The sequence below is a fragment of the Danaus plexippus genome, chromosome 11, assembly GCF_018135715.1.
Source record: "Danaus plexippus chromosome 11, MEX_DaPlex, whole genome shotgun sequence".
Taxonomy (NCBI): Eukaryota; Metazoa; Arthropoda; class Insecta; order Lepidoptera; family Nymphalidae; genus Danaus; species Danaus plexippus.
In genome coordinates this window covers 8,260,298-8,278,259 of record NC_083544.1, presented here as the reverse complement: position 1 = coordinate 8,278,259, position 17,962 = coordinate 8,260,298, and the positions used below count along the sequence as shown (strand labels likewise).

The 17,962-nt window shown below is 35.6% G+C and overlaps 1 protein-coding gene across 1 annotated transcript in view; it reads right to left on the bottom strand.

Annotated features, from left to right (window-relative positions):
- LOC133319033 (methylcytosine dioxygenase TET-like) overlaps nucleotides 1–15,177 on the bottom strand; it is a 35,870-nt gene extending 20,693 nt beyond the window's left edge. Inside the window, exons 1-3 of the mRNA XM_061521918.1 lie at nucleotides 15,003–15,177; nucleotides 7,455–9,329; nucleotides 4,657–4,797 (exon numbers count right to left, since the gene is read on the bottom strand). Of these exons, the coding sequence (XP_061377902.1) occupies nucleotides 4,657–4,797; nucleotides 7,455–8,597 (1,284 nt within the window). The 5' untranslated portion in view covers nucleotides 8,598–9,329; nucleotides 15,003–15,177. The remainder of the gene's footprint in view (nucleotides 1–4,656; nucleotides 4,798–7,454; nucleotides 9,330–15,002) is intronic.
- Between the last annotated feature and the right edge of the window lie 2,785 nt (nucleotides 15,178–17,962).

Genomic DNA, 17,962 nt, shown 5'->3' with positions numbered 1-17,962 from the left:
AAATACAAAGTAAAATATAAAATCGTAATTTATATCATAAGCCGCACTTCCAAAGTCGTTGACAAGTTTTGTAAAATTAAATAAAAATAAAACATCAAAATACAATCATCTGTTGTGAATATTGTAAACATGGAACATATTAATCGTAGGTCAGATGTATGTAGGTTAGGCGTTCAGTGTGGGCGGAGCCGGCCTATGTACTGGGGCGCTTTGATACGCACAAGATTATTATAAACATTGCATTTTTTTTTTCAATTAAAATTACTTTCATAGCTCTTAAGATGTTTAGAAATGAAGTTTTCAAAATGGCTGACTGTTTATTTTCAGTTTTAAGTATTTGTGTCGAAAATACCGTTGTCATCAATTGCACATATTTCCAATGTTTAACGTCGTGTTTAAAGTAATGTAAACGTAAGTATATCTTCGTCATTTTTTGTGTTAATTTTTTTGTTGGTAGAGCATCGAAAAGTAGTGTCATTAGTGATTGGCTGCTTAAGGAAATTTACGATTATATAATTGATGCGGTCAAATTATTTGAAGTACGTATGACAAAGATATTGTTCTAACGGTGACTGAGGACAAAATTAGAATGCTTGGGGTATGTGGTGGGTTCGGGGGAGGGACTTGTTAACGCTGCATGGATTCAGCGCGTTAGGGAAGTCTCTAATGAACTGAATGAACCACAGACTAGCTCAGGCCTTGCTAGCTATGGACGCTGGATTGCTTCACATTTTTTATTTTGGCATTGTCTTATATTTTAAGTTTTTGACATATTCTTTTTTAGTGGCATTCATATATTCTATTTTATATTTTTATTTTTAAGATTTAATGTCATTTAAATATGCCACACGACAACCTCTTTGGTTATTTGATATTATATTTTCTGTGTTCCTTGTACCGTGCCAAACAAGCAACAATTTCTAAAAGGTAAACATAGTAATGAAGCCCTAGGTTTTAAAAGCAAAAATATTTTTTTTAAATATGTGTTAAAAGCACTTCAAGTCAAGCATTAGAATGGTTAGGGCCCGGGGCGCGGAACTGCGTACGTATGCGTGGGCACGCGCGATTTTACCACCGCATTGAACTGAACGCACCACTTACTCGCGCTGCTTTGCTTAATGGCGAGAGCTCGGTGTAGAAAAAGCTTTAATTTATGATATTAAAAAAATAATAAGTTGGATTTATATTTTAAACTTAAAGCTTTTTTTGTAATATCAAGACAAGTTACAACATCTTCCGTTACACTCGCGTGTCATTTTCAATATACAGAGTTATCAAAATTTTAGAAATATATTTTAGCAATAAATAAAACGCGGAGGATTCCGTGTCGCATTTAATGCGTAGTAGGGGTGCATCAACGCACCCCTCACGCACTTACACACACTAGTACAAGCAGTGCACCTATATTATGAAAGTAGAGCGTGATTGGTCGAGATCTTTGCCTGTGTGTGTAACTGTTTGGTTGTAGAAAAGAGGTCGTATAGATAAAGTTATTTATATCTGCGCGTTCTAGGCTATATGAATTAGTTGCGTGCATTGGGGTAGTCTTCGCTAGGAAAAAGTATTGATTTGTTGCTTGGTCGAAGAGTAGTGTAGAGCTTTTGCTCTTTTAAGATAATGCAATAATAATTTACATTTTAAAAGAATTAAAACGATGCATCACAAAGTAGGAGCTTGTATAATGACATTAACTCGTGATTGATATGCAAAACCGGTTGGGAACGACTGCATATCAGTAATTTTTTGTTGCCTTGTACACATGAATGAACAGAACTTTAATTCTTCTTTCAACTTTTATTATGAAGCGACAATAGATTCTTTATTCGATGCAAGTTTATACAGCCGCCATCTTGCCATGACGGGTTTATGAGAATAAAAGATTTTTTTTTGAATATAAAATCTATTCTTAAAGTAAATTATAATATTCCCATAGGTATATACATACATTAAATGAGCTCGAATAGCTAATTCACTTTAATTTAAAGATACGCAACGATATAATATAAAAAATAATCTTACTGGAATAAAATTAAAAATATCTGAATAAAGTAAACAGTAAAAAAAAATCATTAAATTAATTGAAATTCAACGAAGCTGTTACGAAAGGACTGATATAGATGAAAAAAAAAGATCATTACGTCGGCCGAATGCAAGATGCATTAACGTTACATCAGCTGATAGTACAAAAACGGACCATCTGCTCTTGAATCACCGGCTCTTGGCGCGTGCCACAAAAAAAATCAAACCGTTATACTCTGTGGACCCACGTGGCCTCGGAGTTGGACCCCTTGGTTCGAATCACGATATATTTTTTTTGGTCAATGTCACCGCGAATAATACAGTTACATTTTTATAGTCTGTCTTCGTATTTTTTTTTTCTATTCAATATCTATATTCATATACAGATTCACATCTGTAATGACGAAATTATTTTAGATGACTTAGATATCAGCTTAGACTCAGCCAGACGATTGTATTATAAGTTAATTATAACAAAAGCAATAAAACGATATCACATACTATTATTTTTGCCATATTTTTTCTATAAATATCATTGGCCTAGCATAATGTTATTAGAGCGAAGTAATCCGACGATATAAAGTATGGATAGTGAGTAATAAATCCTCTTTAATTTCAAGATGTCGCGACGATATTCGTGCCATTAATTTGGACGAGAAGAAAAAAAATCGTCGATTAAAGTAAATGTATGAATAATTCGCAAAACAAAAAAGCCATTAAAATCTGCGATAAAAGCAGTGGATTTATAACAAACTTTCTTGGAAATGTTTATCGCTATATTGTTTTCCAAGTTTTTAAGAGAAAAAAAAACTCTCATTTACATTTAATCAAGACTATTTTTTTCGTATCGGTTCTGAATTATCATCTTCGTAGTCATTAAAAAGACAGAAGATATCTTAACATTGGCTGTATGGGAAGTATCGAATATATATTTTTTTGGTGTGAGAACTTTGATCGAATTTGATGTGTTGCGTAGATTTAAAGAATATCAAAAAGGAATACAATCGTAACAGCTGCCGCGCCACCTTTATTATCCGTGATAAAGATTCTAGTATCGCTATGATTGGAACAGCTGTCGGGCACGAGCGAGTAAATGTGGACACATCACAAAGGTTTAAGGCATCACATGATATTATTATTAACAATACGTTGATTTTAAACAAATTTCCGTAGGTTTTTTCATGTGAATTCTCGTTTTAATGGTATCTGAAAGCTAGATTAGAGCATTCATTTTAATGAGAACACTAGAAAAAAATCTCAGTTACCATAGAATAATTACTTTAAAAGTAGGCTTCAAATAAAGGTGATTCAGAACAGAACAAGGGCTCCCTTCCCGGCTAAGCTTTACGGCGGTTGTTTTAAAACTAATTTGCTAAGTTTAAGTTACTTCGCAGCCCTTAACTTATAATCGTAAATTAAGTCAAGTAGGTACGTACTCTGAAGTTTGAGTCAAAACTTTCGCTTTGGAATCTGCTTTATATTAATTATTATATGATATTTCATTGTTGTGTGAGCACCCACAACTATCACGCACATAATTGTTTGAAATAGATTCAATGCAAAATAATCATACATTTCTCACCCCGCTCAAAGTAATTTTAAAATTCTTTCAAAACTATATTTTCTCTAACACAATTTTACTTTATTGTGTTTTTAAAAAAATATAATTACTTGACATTATTTCATCGGCAAATAAAGATGTCTGACACGTAAGTTTTGTTTTGTACTTTCTACGTATATAACTATTATTGTATTTCTAATTATTACTTCATGTACAATTTTTTTTATATCAATTTGGAAATTAAATGAATGTTGAAAAGAAATTGCCTGCGATTTTTCATGGGCTATTAACTTTGCAGTTGTTTTTATTACAGTTTTATGGAAATACCGGCCTTTGTTTTGAATTTTGATTCGTATACATTATTGCCGTTGTCGCTTAGTTTTGCGGTATCTTTATGAAAAAGTAATAGATTATAAAAAATATATGATTCATATTTCAGGAGCTATAATGAGAAAACAAAAGAGGAGCCTTAATTTGAATAAAATATAATAAATTTGACAGACCTAATTTCGAGGGACGTATAAATATTATAAACTATTAAGCATTTATATATATGTATATGCATCACGTTTGTTTTCTTAAGTTTTTGATAAAACGCTCCCGCCATTACACAAAGCACGAAACCGTTGACAAGATGGCGCTAATCTATGCAGGCGAATAAATTAATGCAAATACCTCGTAAATAAGTCATACAAGTCTTTGCGTCATTCACAAATAGATTCCTTTTTTTTACGGATACAAGTGTTTTTTAACCGAAACTGTTTTCAAAATATGTAGATGTACTTTTTTTGGCTTTATTCAAATCGGTCAATTCTGTCAGTAACGCCTGTTTGTAATACTGCAGCGGGATTTTTAACTCGTTGGCGGAAGTGTTTAAATTTGTTAGCGACTGATAATATTTTGGCTCTTCACACTCCGCTTTTTAAATATTTCAGTACTTTGACAGCGTCACTGAGCTGTCAAAGTCGATTATATGTCGTTGGATAAAATAATTCTGTGTGACATTTGCAGAATGTACTATGCATGCTTAACTTTGATAAACACATAATTAGTAGTAATTATTTTCTAAGGCTTACCTTCTTCTCCGTCAGCTTCTCGCATCTTCTTTGCTTGCATATCTGATGTGACTTGTCGTTCCTGCACGGAGCGCAGTCACCACAGTTATCTTTTCGTTGGCAGCCTATACACTCGCCACATCTCTTTCTTTTCTTTTTAGTCTGCGATGAAAAGAACTAATATTAAGTCAATTTGTTAGTCTTTTACAACAATTTTACAGTTTGTTTTGTGTGTAATATTATAATAATAACGCAGAAATTACTCCCTAATCTCACTGTTAGCGTTTCGGAACCTCCCAAACACAAAGAATGCAATTATTTCTCAGACAACAATTCGGGAGTATTTTGAACTCGTTAATAATTCGTCTGGGTCATGCGCTGCGTTCGATCGTGACGGCTGTGTGAGTGATAATTTACAAACTTTTAAGCAATTTAATTAGAAAATATGATCATCTATATGTTTTAACGAGGCTATTGTCCTGTTGACTATAAATGTTATTACTTATCATATACAACCTTCTCAATTATTATATTATTTAATGCCATGTCCATATTAAGATTTGAACTAAGATAAAAATTAATATTTTATTTTAATGTTTACATAAGTACACATATTTTTTAAACTTAATTATATCTCAAACCCATAAACAAATAATAATATGTATTTAACGTTTTTTTTTTTATTTCATATATGAAGAAGGATCTAATTAAGCTATTACCATAAACCTAACATCTGTTTGATATATTCTATATTTTATTCGCATAACAACTGGCTCTTGTCAAGATCAAAATCGTACTAACAGCTGACGTAGGATATGGTAGAATAAGTTTTTTTTTATTACAAATTCGGCAATGAACAAACGCATTTCTTACTCATTATCAAACATTCCACAGACGGCAATAATGTATATAAAATAAAAAGCTATTAAAATTTATAATATTCTTTACTTATTACAATAAAATAAGTAATTGCTAGAAATAAAAATGTGAATTATAAAATATAATCAATAATTCAAATAATTGATTCCCAACTGCTATCAATAAATTATAATTTTTTATGTATGTCCTATCTGACAGATGTAATGAACATCGTGCTGTTAGAAAATTCTTATTCTAATTAAATACTTCTAACGCCATGTGTGCATTAATGTTTTTGATAATGGCAATATTTTAACATTGGCTAACTATCAACTGTATATAATTTTGTAATAAACTTTGTAAAATAAAAACAAATTTATATCTACTCTCAATAATTATGATTGAATAACTTTTTATTTATTGAAATACAAATAAAATTGTTTTTCACACAATGAATTGTGTACGAATTACAGATAATAAATAAGTTAAATGTATTATGTCGTCTGTTTTAGTCCTGTGTTTCGTGTTTTGTTTCTAGGAAACTTTCGCATTGGATTTCCCCGCTTTGACTCACACGTAATCAGCAATTGAAATATACCGCCTATTACCGAAAAATAAAGATCTCATTCTCGCAAGAGCTGTCGTTTGTCAAATAATCCAATTTATATTCAGGTAAGAGTATTCTTGTAATAAATTCCTCTTTTGCTTTCCTATGAGTGTTGCCAGTAAAAAAAAATTATAACATTTAAATTTCCCAGACAGATATTTAAGTATTCGCTGGGAAATTCGATACAGCAGTCCACAGAACGGGTTTTCAGCTTATTAAAATGTAATTTTCTGATAACATTCGCGTGCGTCTAATGATTCAGATATAATCTCAACATCACTCACTTTATAATAGAACAGTAATAAGATTAATACACACAAACACGTACACACGTTAACGATTTAATATTGATCACTCGATAATAAATATAGTCTATATGAATTCAATTTGTTGACTAGCATCTAAAGAGAGCAGTAAAAAGTGTAAAATAATTGGTACAAAAGCAGATGTTTCAAAGGTGTTCATTATTAGACAAGGAAACGCTGACATTTTGAAAGGAATGCCACTGTATACTGAACCTTTTCTAGAAGTTAGACGTTTTTTCATTATGATTTCTCCACACGACAATTGCATGTAATCGACGCATACTATTCTACTTTATTGGCTACCTCGCTATATGTACGTTACATGAACTGTCGTAACAATAAAACTATTATATTTATTTGTTAATTATCCCTTGCAGACTTAATATATATAATCTATATTACTCAGTTCTTTTATTAAAAAAGTCATTAGAGCCACTTGTTATGGAGATTTAAATTTTATAGATAAATGAAGTTTAGTATTTTAAATATAAATTGAAATCAAAATTATTAAAAACTTTTGAACCTGCTTAATTACTGTTAATATGTTCAAATGAAAGTCCCACTTTGTAAGCGCGACACGCGTAAATCGCCCGACTTTAATTTGTGTTTTAAACGAGAGAGGAAGTTAATTTATTGGAGGAACAAGCAAATCGGCTAACTATTAAATTTATAGCCGCGAAGACAGAGAGTTCGGCCGTTACGAGGCTCGGAACTGAGAATAAAAACTGCTCCCGAATAATAAAAGGTGAAATTACTGGAAAAGTTTTTCTTTTTAGAATTCCCCCGAATATGTTCTTCGGTTCAGCGTCGCCATGTAGTCGAATAAAATTCAGAGAATTCTCATATATTTTGTCGAATATTCGCTTTTCGCAATCCCCCGGCGTCTTGTTTACGCAATTTACCAATTCGCGGAAAGAGACATTGGTTGTCGGTTTGATTTTGTACCGTATTTAAGGGGATCTTTAATTCCCGTTATTGACGGAAATCTTTTTTTTAAGGCGATGAACTTTACTTGTGAGATTTAACTAACAAAAATATATGAAACTCACCTGTTTTTCGCTGGATATGTCGTCGAGTTCCATGGGTCCCGTGTTCATTGGCGGCGCGCCGTGCATCGGGGACTTGAACCCTGCTGTGGATGACACCGCTGCCACCTGTCCACTACTCTCTGAACCCATCTCCATATTAGAACAGTCTGATTCCGAGCTATTCGCTCTCATTTTCCGTCTCTCCTTTTTCCTGAAGTCCGACCTGGTCGGCGATGAACCACTCCCGAAACCGTTCACTTTCTTCTCGTAGCTATTATCAATTAACATTGGATTTTGAAAATTACTGTGATGCAGCCCGTTCGGCGTGTACTTGTCTTGTAATGATTTCATATCGAACGGCTCGTTTTTCAATACATGAACGACTGTTGGACTTTGAATGTTCTGTATTAAGCTACCGTTCTGGTGTAGAAGCGCCCCGTTCTGATGCAGTATACCATTTTGTGTCGGAAATGCGTTAATGGTTGCAATATTCGGTTGGTAAAGCTGTATGTGTCGGTCGTCAATGTACGCTTGGCCTGTCGGTGCTAGCTCTCTGGCTTGTAAGGGCGCCGGAACGATTGGGTAACTCCGAGCGTTCACAGCGGTGAGAGTGTGGAATGTCGTTGCATTGACCGGTGACAGCGTAGTCAAAGTACTGGACAAGGGCGCCACCTGGGCCAAGGTAGTTAAATGTGCTGGCGATGAAGGTGTCGTTAGTTGCGTGAGCTGGGTTAACTGACTAGGACTCGCGCTGGGTGTGGGGCTCGTGGTGACAGGAACTGGCGTCACACTCGGCAGACCAGTCTCCGGTATGACTGTGGTCTCTGGGAACGTCTGAAATTGGCTTTGGAAGGACGGTAGCTTGTTTGGTATCGGTTGTAACGTAATCGACTGGTATTCGAGAGGAGATGAGAAACCCGCCCGTAGTATTGCATCCTTGGAATTGACCGTGATAGGCATCGACTCCCAGGGGCGGTACTGCGGCTGGCTGGCGATGACGGAGACTGTGTCCCCGGTCCTCTCGTAGTACTCCCACGCGGGATCCAGCAGCCTGGCGTCGGCCGTCAGGATCCTCTGCTCGTTCTCCGCCATTTCACCGAAGGTCGAGAAGGGCGGTAAGTGCGCGCTATCCGCGCCCGCCTCGCTCCTGAGCGTATCGCTCATGTCTTCACACGACGCAACCTCATCCCGTCACTCTTAAACACTTCTATCTTAATAATATAAGCTCTACTAAGTCTATATACGTTGTACTGAACACTCTGAACTGATCTGGAACTTGGTAATTTGTACTCTTCGAACTGGCTTCGTTATGTCCACCTTATACTAAATAGCACTTAATTAACGATTATACGGCACACCGGTTAACACTACACTAATCACAATATATTCGTTATCTCACTATCAAATAAATTATATAAAAAGTCCTTAACAACAGGCAGATAACTTATTGGAGTCTTAATAACTACTTATAAAAATCTTTGGCTGACTTTTTTTTTAGAGAATGCTCGAGGAATTGGTACGTTTTTTTATTTATTTTTTAACTATTAATAAAATCTTTTGTGCACTCGTTCAACGATCTATTATTATTTTGGAACGTTAAAATACTGGTCGTTGATAGTTTTTTCTTCGTAATTTTTCTTCAAGGCTTCTCTTATTGTAAATACCGATCATTTCAGACTTAAATTAATTTGTACTGTTTGGGAGTTAGCGTATACTATTTTGTCGTAAAGTTAATCGTTAAAAGGTTTTAAAAAATAGTGCTTATATAAAAATTTTTGAAACGAAAGATATGACTGGAGGCTTTGGTTTGAGGCTTGCGTGGCTCTTGGTTGTTCGTCGTTGTGTTGCACGGTGAGGCGAAGGCTGGCGGGGGCTATCCGCGCGGCCTGCACCAATCTACAGACAAATAATAAAATTAGTACAAAATACGATAATTGTCATTTAATCACACAACATTTCTTATTAAATATATTCCTCAGTGTATTTTTGTAAAAAAAAATCATAATTGATAATAATATCCTAATATAATTATATTTTTTTTTGTTTAATACACTATATTTTTTTCAATGCAAACCGATTTACGCGTTCCCTATCACGCATGCGCACATCGTGTTTTGAATCGTTTCTAAATCGATGGCGCGAACTGAAAATGTTTGTTTTTAATATCTATTTCGGCAGATGTTTTGACAAATGTTATGGACATTTAAGAATGAAAAAAAAATTGTTTCAGTTTACTTGAATCCTAATAATATTAGACTTACGATTCACTGTAAAATAGTGTTGTTCTATGTTATAAATAATAAATAAAATTTTCGACAATAATTGACAATTCTTCGTCTCATACAACATTTATCCCAAACTATTTGAATGTCGTCACATGGCCGCTTGTAAACATTCTATTTATAGCCTTCGTAGTCAACTCTATTTCGGATCTACTATTTTAAGGGAAACTATTTTTAATGGTTACGATTTTAAACCGCCTTTTGACTTATAGCTTTCCTATTTTTAATTGTATTGTTTTTGTTACATTTATATCTATTTATGGTAAAACATAGAATTATTTATGATATTTTAATATTCAACTGAATGATGTTATTTATAAATTTTGATCAGAATTATGGACGTTAATAAACTTGTTAGGCTGAAACATTTTTGATATGGACATATGTATATTTGTCTGTGATTTAAACGTTCACTAGAAGTTTGTCATAGCTTTAATTTCAGTATATTTCTTAACAATTTCTTTCTAAGTCTCCGACTTCATTCAAGAAACTTAAACCGAGAATCAAAAATGATTATTTTCTTAAGTTTAAAATAAATCCAATGAAGGGAAAGGGTTTTAATTCAACCCAACCCAACATAATAAACTAAATATGATAAGCGTTATATTTCCATACACAATCAAAGGAACATTATATTTGGATTGCGTCATCGAGACTTAAAAGTGCGATCAAAATGTCCTGACTAGTAATCACGAGGCGAAACTCTTTGTAGATGAGCACAAAGAGCGTTCCTCGAAAAAAAAAAGATTAAAAAGCTCAGTCGAAACGGAACGCAACCTGAGACCGGAGTGTGCGTGCGTCGTCATTAAACGATACGTGTGCATGTGTGCGCGAGGACTCGTCTGTGGTGCGCCTGTGTGGGTGACGAGGCCGGGTGTGTGCGGAAAGCGATAGTATCTGGGTCTCGGTTGTCAAGGGCAACCGTACAATCGCTGCAGCGAAAGCATTGCGCTTTCAGCTTTGCGCTGTAATTATACGGCTTATTTTTAGTGCGGATGTTGTCGCTTTTTTGTCCCGACGCGTTCTGGCGCAACGACCGATGCATGTTTAGATGACGTTCGGAAATCCTTGAATCTCGAAAGCTGAACTTGAAGTTACGACGGCTTCATGATTTCGCTTTTACTACGAATTTGAAAATATTGAAAAATATGTAACGTTTCGGAATTAATGAATGATCTCGTGTTGTATTGTTGCCGGCGTGGTATACACGTTTTGTTTTCGTATATTTTTATATGAATGATTCGATACATAATAATGCGATCGTGTGTGAATGATTATTATTCGTTTATTTTTATAGCCGGGCTGTTACACGGTATAACATCCGGTGGTCGCGAGTACCTGCGCAGGAAACAGATATCGTTACCGTGATCACTCGCTGATAACTCATTGATAACTCAATATAAAGATACCCGAACTTTACGACACGGAACATTCATACTCACGAATTCGATACAAGCCTTTGACTCACATACAACTATTATTTAAATGCTCAACACCTATTCGTATAAGACGATTTCAAATTTCTTTTATTAGCATTTCAGCAGGTGTTTTTCATAACGTGCTAGTTTATTTTCCACACGATGTTTATTCATTAGAAAGTATTAATTTCTTTTTAATTAAAAACTTAATTGGGTTTCAATTAATATACCGTCCGTGTGTGCGCCGAAGCTATGTTTTTTGTTTTTTAAATATCGTTTATAATTTGATATAATTTAAGTTGACGACAATTTCTCACACATTATTTCGTAATGACACCTTTGGCAGGATACGTCATCGTGATGATTGCTACGTCTCGTTTAATACTGACACAAACACTACGATTTGAAAAAAGGCTTTTGAACGACATTTCACGGTAATCATATGCATTCACACACATAAGAATTTTTGTTATGCTGTTTGCTATATCATTATTTATAGTAGATAGGGTTTCTTGACTGAAATTTTATTTGAAAATAATATTATTTTTTTCATTATATATCGTATGTTTAATGGCGTATTCAATTTGAGCTTATTTTCAAATCAACCGCCTTCTGATGAGTAATTTAAATAACTATAAATGAATTAATTTAAACGTGTATGATATTAATGTAATTCCAGTAGAGTTATTTCAATCTGTTACAAATCCGAGCGAGAAGTATTTCGGAACTGAAATAAAAGAAGCTCGCGGGCTGAAATCTGTGACACGCGGCTGGATGAATCTTAAAAATACCTGTGACGTCACAGCCAAAAACAAAGACAATCGAGAGATAAGACAATGATAACGATGAATCTCCCATATAGAGTTACCATCCCATTGAAGTACTCGAAGCCAGTTGAATAGCGCCGCAGATGTGGCGTTTTTTACAATCTTTCCCACAGTACCACTTTTTCTTGTGCCTCACCTCACCACCATAACGTGCACCCCGCGCGGTGTGCGCCGAATCATTCCCGACTCTATCCCCATGTATTAAGACAGTCAATAGATCCTATTGATTCAAAACAATGCAATGTTATGTTGGTCGTTATAGTTTTGTTGAGCTTTTTTTCCTTAAACGTCTTTCTCCTATCGGATGCGACATCGGAAATTGAGTATTTTTTGTACTTACACCTATAAGACTAAATTGTTTGAAGGAAGTCACACATGTAGCATTGTGAATGTACGGTTAATGCCGTTTCCTTTAGGGCTCTATCCGATTTACGTAACGTAAATCATATTTATAATATTGTATTATATATATATTGCGATATTTCAAGTGGGAATTTGCATAGGAATTATGGCATAACATTGAAGACGGTTCATATCTAGGTATTATTCGATTAAAAAACGATCACACCGACTTGAGCGATATTAGAGTCGAATGCAAAGCTGAATGAGATCTGAAATAGCGAGTTCACATTAAGTCGTCGTACGTTCACCGGCGAGACTTGTATAAATAAAATATCCTACATGGCTAAACTTTGTCCGGCGTTATGTTTGTATTATACTTTATAAATCTCCAAACCACAGTCCCTCAGTTTGCTCAGGAGCAATAAAATACGGATCATCCTTGAGGATGTATGAATCGTTTTAATATATCACTCGCATCAACGGAGAGCGTTCAATTGCTTTACACTGATAATATTGATTACGATAAGCGTTCGATTAATGTCCGCAAAACTATGATGGAAATCTATTTGGGAGCGCTTTATATTATTTCAATAGAAAACTCTAAGCGTGTTTGAAATTCAACAAACATGACTTGTGATCGATCGGTATATATTAACGAACGATTAGTAACAGACGCCTCGTTATAAAATTTAACAAATCAGGATAGAATCTAGATGAAGGAAGCAACTCTGTACAAAAAGGAAGCATTGCACAATTCGTTGCTCTGGTTCCAAAGCCGCGGGACGAGGGCCGAGGGGCTGGCGGGGCGGGCGGGGGGCGAGGGGGGGTTAAATTGGCCAATTTGTTTATTTGTTTTCATTGGCCTCACTGAACTTGACTCGCCATTATCGCATTCACGGGAGGAAGGCGCGTTATTTATTAGATTATTCCGTGGGACCGACGCCACGGAATACGGACCTCGTGTCGACGGACTTACTAAAGGATTTATTATTGTGACGATTACGGCCAAAACGATCACATAGAACGATATGATAGGATGGGCGATATCAGACACTTCTGGAAGAGGTATTGATATTTAAGGCCTTTTTTACACGTGAATTTGGAACTTCATCTAAATGACTTTATTCGGAGAAACCAACGATGTTGTAAATAATAGAAAATATTGCAATCCTACCTCATCTTATACATATTAAGATGTTTGTCACTCTTTGAATTACAAACAAGCGAACACTTTAAGGAAACCTTACAATAATGTAGCTTTTATCCTAAGATCTATAGAAAAATAGTAACTTTATATGATTTTGCTAAATATTAATCCACTATAAAGCTGACACTATTTCACAATCAAAACTATTTGCTTCCACAAAGAATTAAAGAAAGAAAATATGCTACAAAATAAATGACGGTAAAAACCAATTTGCGCGAAACATAAGGATATAATCCAAGAAGGATTAAGATGTTTTTCCTTAAATAGTCCTACAATAAGTGTCAAAGTAACATATATATAAAGAACATAAATATTAAACTATTAATGTAAATATTTCTGTTCTTTGTAATGTGTTAGTAAAACGAAACGAGCCTGTTGCTATTACTTTGTCCGACGACTTAGTCATTTCGAATCTGAAGAATTTATATATTCTGAAGTAATAGTTACATTACTTTGTATTGTCAGTAGAAAACACACACGCGTTAAAAATGACAAATTTTACATGCAGTATATTAAAATTTATGATCCTAGCATTCATTTATATATCAATAAAAAAAATATATCGCTATAAATATAAAACGTTTTAGTGTTTGTTCTTTTGTCTCTTCTTCAAACCTAAATACCTTTATTATGTATATAATATATTAATAACTACAAAACATAAGATCTAATTGCAAAGATACACTAACCGTAATGCCGAGAATATTAGTTATATTTTATAAAATTTAGAGAATCATTCGCTTTTAGTTAATCTGTGATAATTCTTAATATCCGCAATTACAATGTAAGAGTTCGGCAGAGGCTGGAACGTCTAACACATTCTATATTCGGATGAGACTCCTAAATTTATCATTAGTTCATTTACCTAAAACATCCTTACTTTTATGCTCAATGGCTTGATTCAGAGAAAATACTACAGTCCGAATAGGGATAGCATTGGACTTAATACTCCACGCTGTTCTAAAGATTGCTGGTTGATAATTAATAGGCACAACTTTGAAAACTGAATTTGTTTCGAAATATTGTTTGCGACACTACGAGTACCTCTATCAGATGGAGTCGCGCACTAAACGTAGACGTTATTTACAGTTGGAGTACAAATTATTGAGCATCATACGCGGTAAACAAACGTAGAACCGTATTAACACCAAACAAGGTACAAGTCACTCCATCGTCTTCTCTACATTTCTACAAACATTACTCCACACACAGATAATTCTACATCTACATCTTAGCGAATGGTACCATTTAATGGTTTTAAAAGTTAAATATATGATGTGCACAGTGTACCGTCGTCAGGAAAGAAAGGATCCTATCGCGAAAGCTGCACGAGGAAAGCTCTGGCGGAAGCACGCGACCCGGCGGCGGGCCCGCGTCACGCTCCACCGCTAGCCTCGTCTAACTAAACAACACAAACAGCGAGAAGCTTCCACAACACAACAGGCGACACATCACGAGAGCTCGCACCAAACATTCGTCAACACGAGCTGTACCTTCTCCGGCAGCTAGATCCATCCGCGCCTCCTTGCTACCTTCTTCTCGCTGCCTCCGATATAAAAAACGACTCGAAAGACGCGCGCGAAAAATAAACAAAAAGGGATGTAGTTGGCGATCGCGTCGCGCGTGTCCCGGCCGCGGGAGCGCAAGGCGTGCGTGTGTTCGCGTCGACGGTCGGCGGTGGACTGGCGGCAGGCGGCTGGCGGCCGGCTACTGGCGGCCGGCGACTGGCGGACGACGACTGGCGGCGGGCGCAGCTGCCGCGGCGGCCAATGGCGGCCGGTCACGTGACGCCCCGCGCCCGCACACGCTTGTTTACAAATAATAATAATAGGCCCGCGGCCGCTGGCGCCGCGCGACGCTACGCCCGCTACGACTAGCTACACCGCGCTACGATGCTCTACGCACAGCTGTCGCTGCATTTGGCGGGATTCGATTCGCCTCCAGCTTCGATCTGTTTACTGGAAGCTCTCGGCGTCGCTTGTTGTATCGATCGACGACCTCACCGCTGTATTTTTCGGTTGCGGGAATTCTTTCTAATCGCTGCTTCATTTCCATTTCGTTTCCGCTCTATGTTTATGTTCTGTAATCATATTATTTGTCAATTTTTGCGTGTAGCGTGGGGTTGTGACGCTGAGGTGTCGCGACAGGTTGGTGTTTCCGATTGTTTTGAGTTCAGGACGTAAGGTGTAAGAAGGGTTTGAACCCCAGTGCATAGTTCACGTTCACCTATATACGGCTGGTCCCCTCGCCGGCACCCCACGTCCCATGTCCCGTGTCCCATGTTCTGAGTCCCGCTTCCCGCGTCCCGTGGTCCACAGTACCTGAAGGCTGATCCCCTTCACCTAGTTCCATCACCCTCCTCGTTATCTCGTCGATCACCTGTGAAGCTTCATCAATGAATAATAAATGTCGTCATACTCTAAGCACTTTAAGATTTAATTTTTTTTCATCAGTTTCCTTTCTATTTCTGCCAAAAATTTATTTGATTTAGTGGTGAGTGAATATAGAAAATATTTATAATTTATTATTATAAAGAAAGAACTGAACGTACAGCGGTAATAAATTTTAATCAAAAATTAAATCAAATTTTATGTAAGTCGAGCCTCATACTATACAGTCATAGAGACATTCATGTCATACAACTGTTATTAATAAAATTAAAACATACAATAATATGTTAAAAATATTATTGAATTTCCTGTCCAATATTAACTTAAAACATCTTACATGTCTGATTTAACATATATATATATATATTATAATATTAATTCCATTTATAATCGGTAATACAACACCGCATTCAATATTACCGACAAAATAATAATCTGTCCAACATTTGTAAAGACATACATAAATTATAGTGCTAATATTATTATACAAAGAACGCAGTTAAAATTACGACGTAAAAGCTCAGTTTGTGATACGTTCAAATGAATTCAGACCCTATTAATATATGATAGAGTCGTTTTTGGTATGTGTTTGTATTTGTATAGTTAAGTTATAGCTGGTAGCCGATCGATATGCGCAGGGACTGCTCCAATGTTGTTCTAAGTTTGGTAGATTCAATGTAAAAATATTTAATGTACGAGGAACAAACTTACTGACTATTAGACTCTATTATATCTTAGTGTTTCATTATTGGGGGTTAATTAAGGAGAATAAGTATTTTAGGTTTTGAAAATTTAAAAAAAAAATTAATGCGTTAACAGTGGTCTTAATTTTATCAAACGTCTTATAAGATAGTTATAGTTAAATTTGTTTTAATGGAATAAAATAAAATGATATATGACAAGAGATATGATAAGCTCTCACATGGTCTGATGAGAATACATGGTTGAAACTATATTACACTTCGTCTTATTAAAAGACGTTAGTCAATTTAATACATATAATGTTTGAAATGATTTCAATATAATGATTTCACACTTATATGTATATGTGTATGCTTGGGTTGTATATTCTGTGAGTGACGTCATAGCGTCACGGCGCCCGCGCGTGACTCATCAAATTTTCACAAAATTACTCATTTCGCTTCCAACATCATGTTATTATTTCTCATATTTATGAATTAGCACCATCTGTGCTCGGTCATTGATTAAATTTTTGTCATGCCTGCCCCCGTTATGAAAACAGAAATTTAATTTATGACCGCATTAAGTTTTTACATAACATATTATATTTAAATTACCGAAGCATTAAACAAACAGTTTCCGAATAACAAATACTTTGTTTACATCGCGAAAGATACAACGCAAATAAAAAAGCTAACCGTCGTACATACAAAGAAGTTTTAATATAAAGAGAAAAAAATATGGAACAAACAGGCTGACCTATTGCGACAGTTGCATCATAAACTCGAGCTCGAAATGAAAAAAAAAAACTAAAATTAAAAGATTGCAATGCGTGCAAGCATTCTTGCATCGCACCGCGCCAATTTCATTGCTACAAAAGTGCGTAATATCGATTACTGGCTCCCTTACCCCATGTTGCCTCTCTCTCGCACGACGCACAAAACGTCCTCGGAACAATAAAAGCTTAAAATCTATCGCAGCGGCAATGTCAACTTTCCGCGGGCAGCGGAGACGCCATTTTCTTTTCTTGGCCGCGTCATAAGTCCTTTTTTTCCCGCCACTCGTGTCCCCCGCGTAGTCGTCATGACAACCGATCTGTCTCACGCACAGAACATAAAACGCAACCATTGATTTTTTCCCCGCTTCCTCTTTTACTTTTACGCGTGTCGAACGACTTTTTGCTCGGATTTTTATTTTTTAAAGCGTGAATTTTGGCGCTCGATGTGCGTAAGTGTCGTGTTGTAACGACTATAGATGCTACTAATTACGTGACAATTTGGCTATAACAGACTCGCCTGCTTTTAATTTTTAAGTATTTGCCTAAAACAGCAAATATTTTTGACTTTGTTCTTCTATACATCCTTAACAGATATATTTTTATC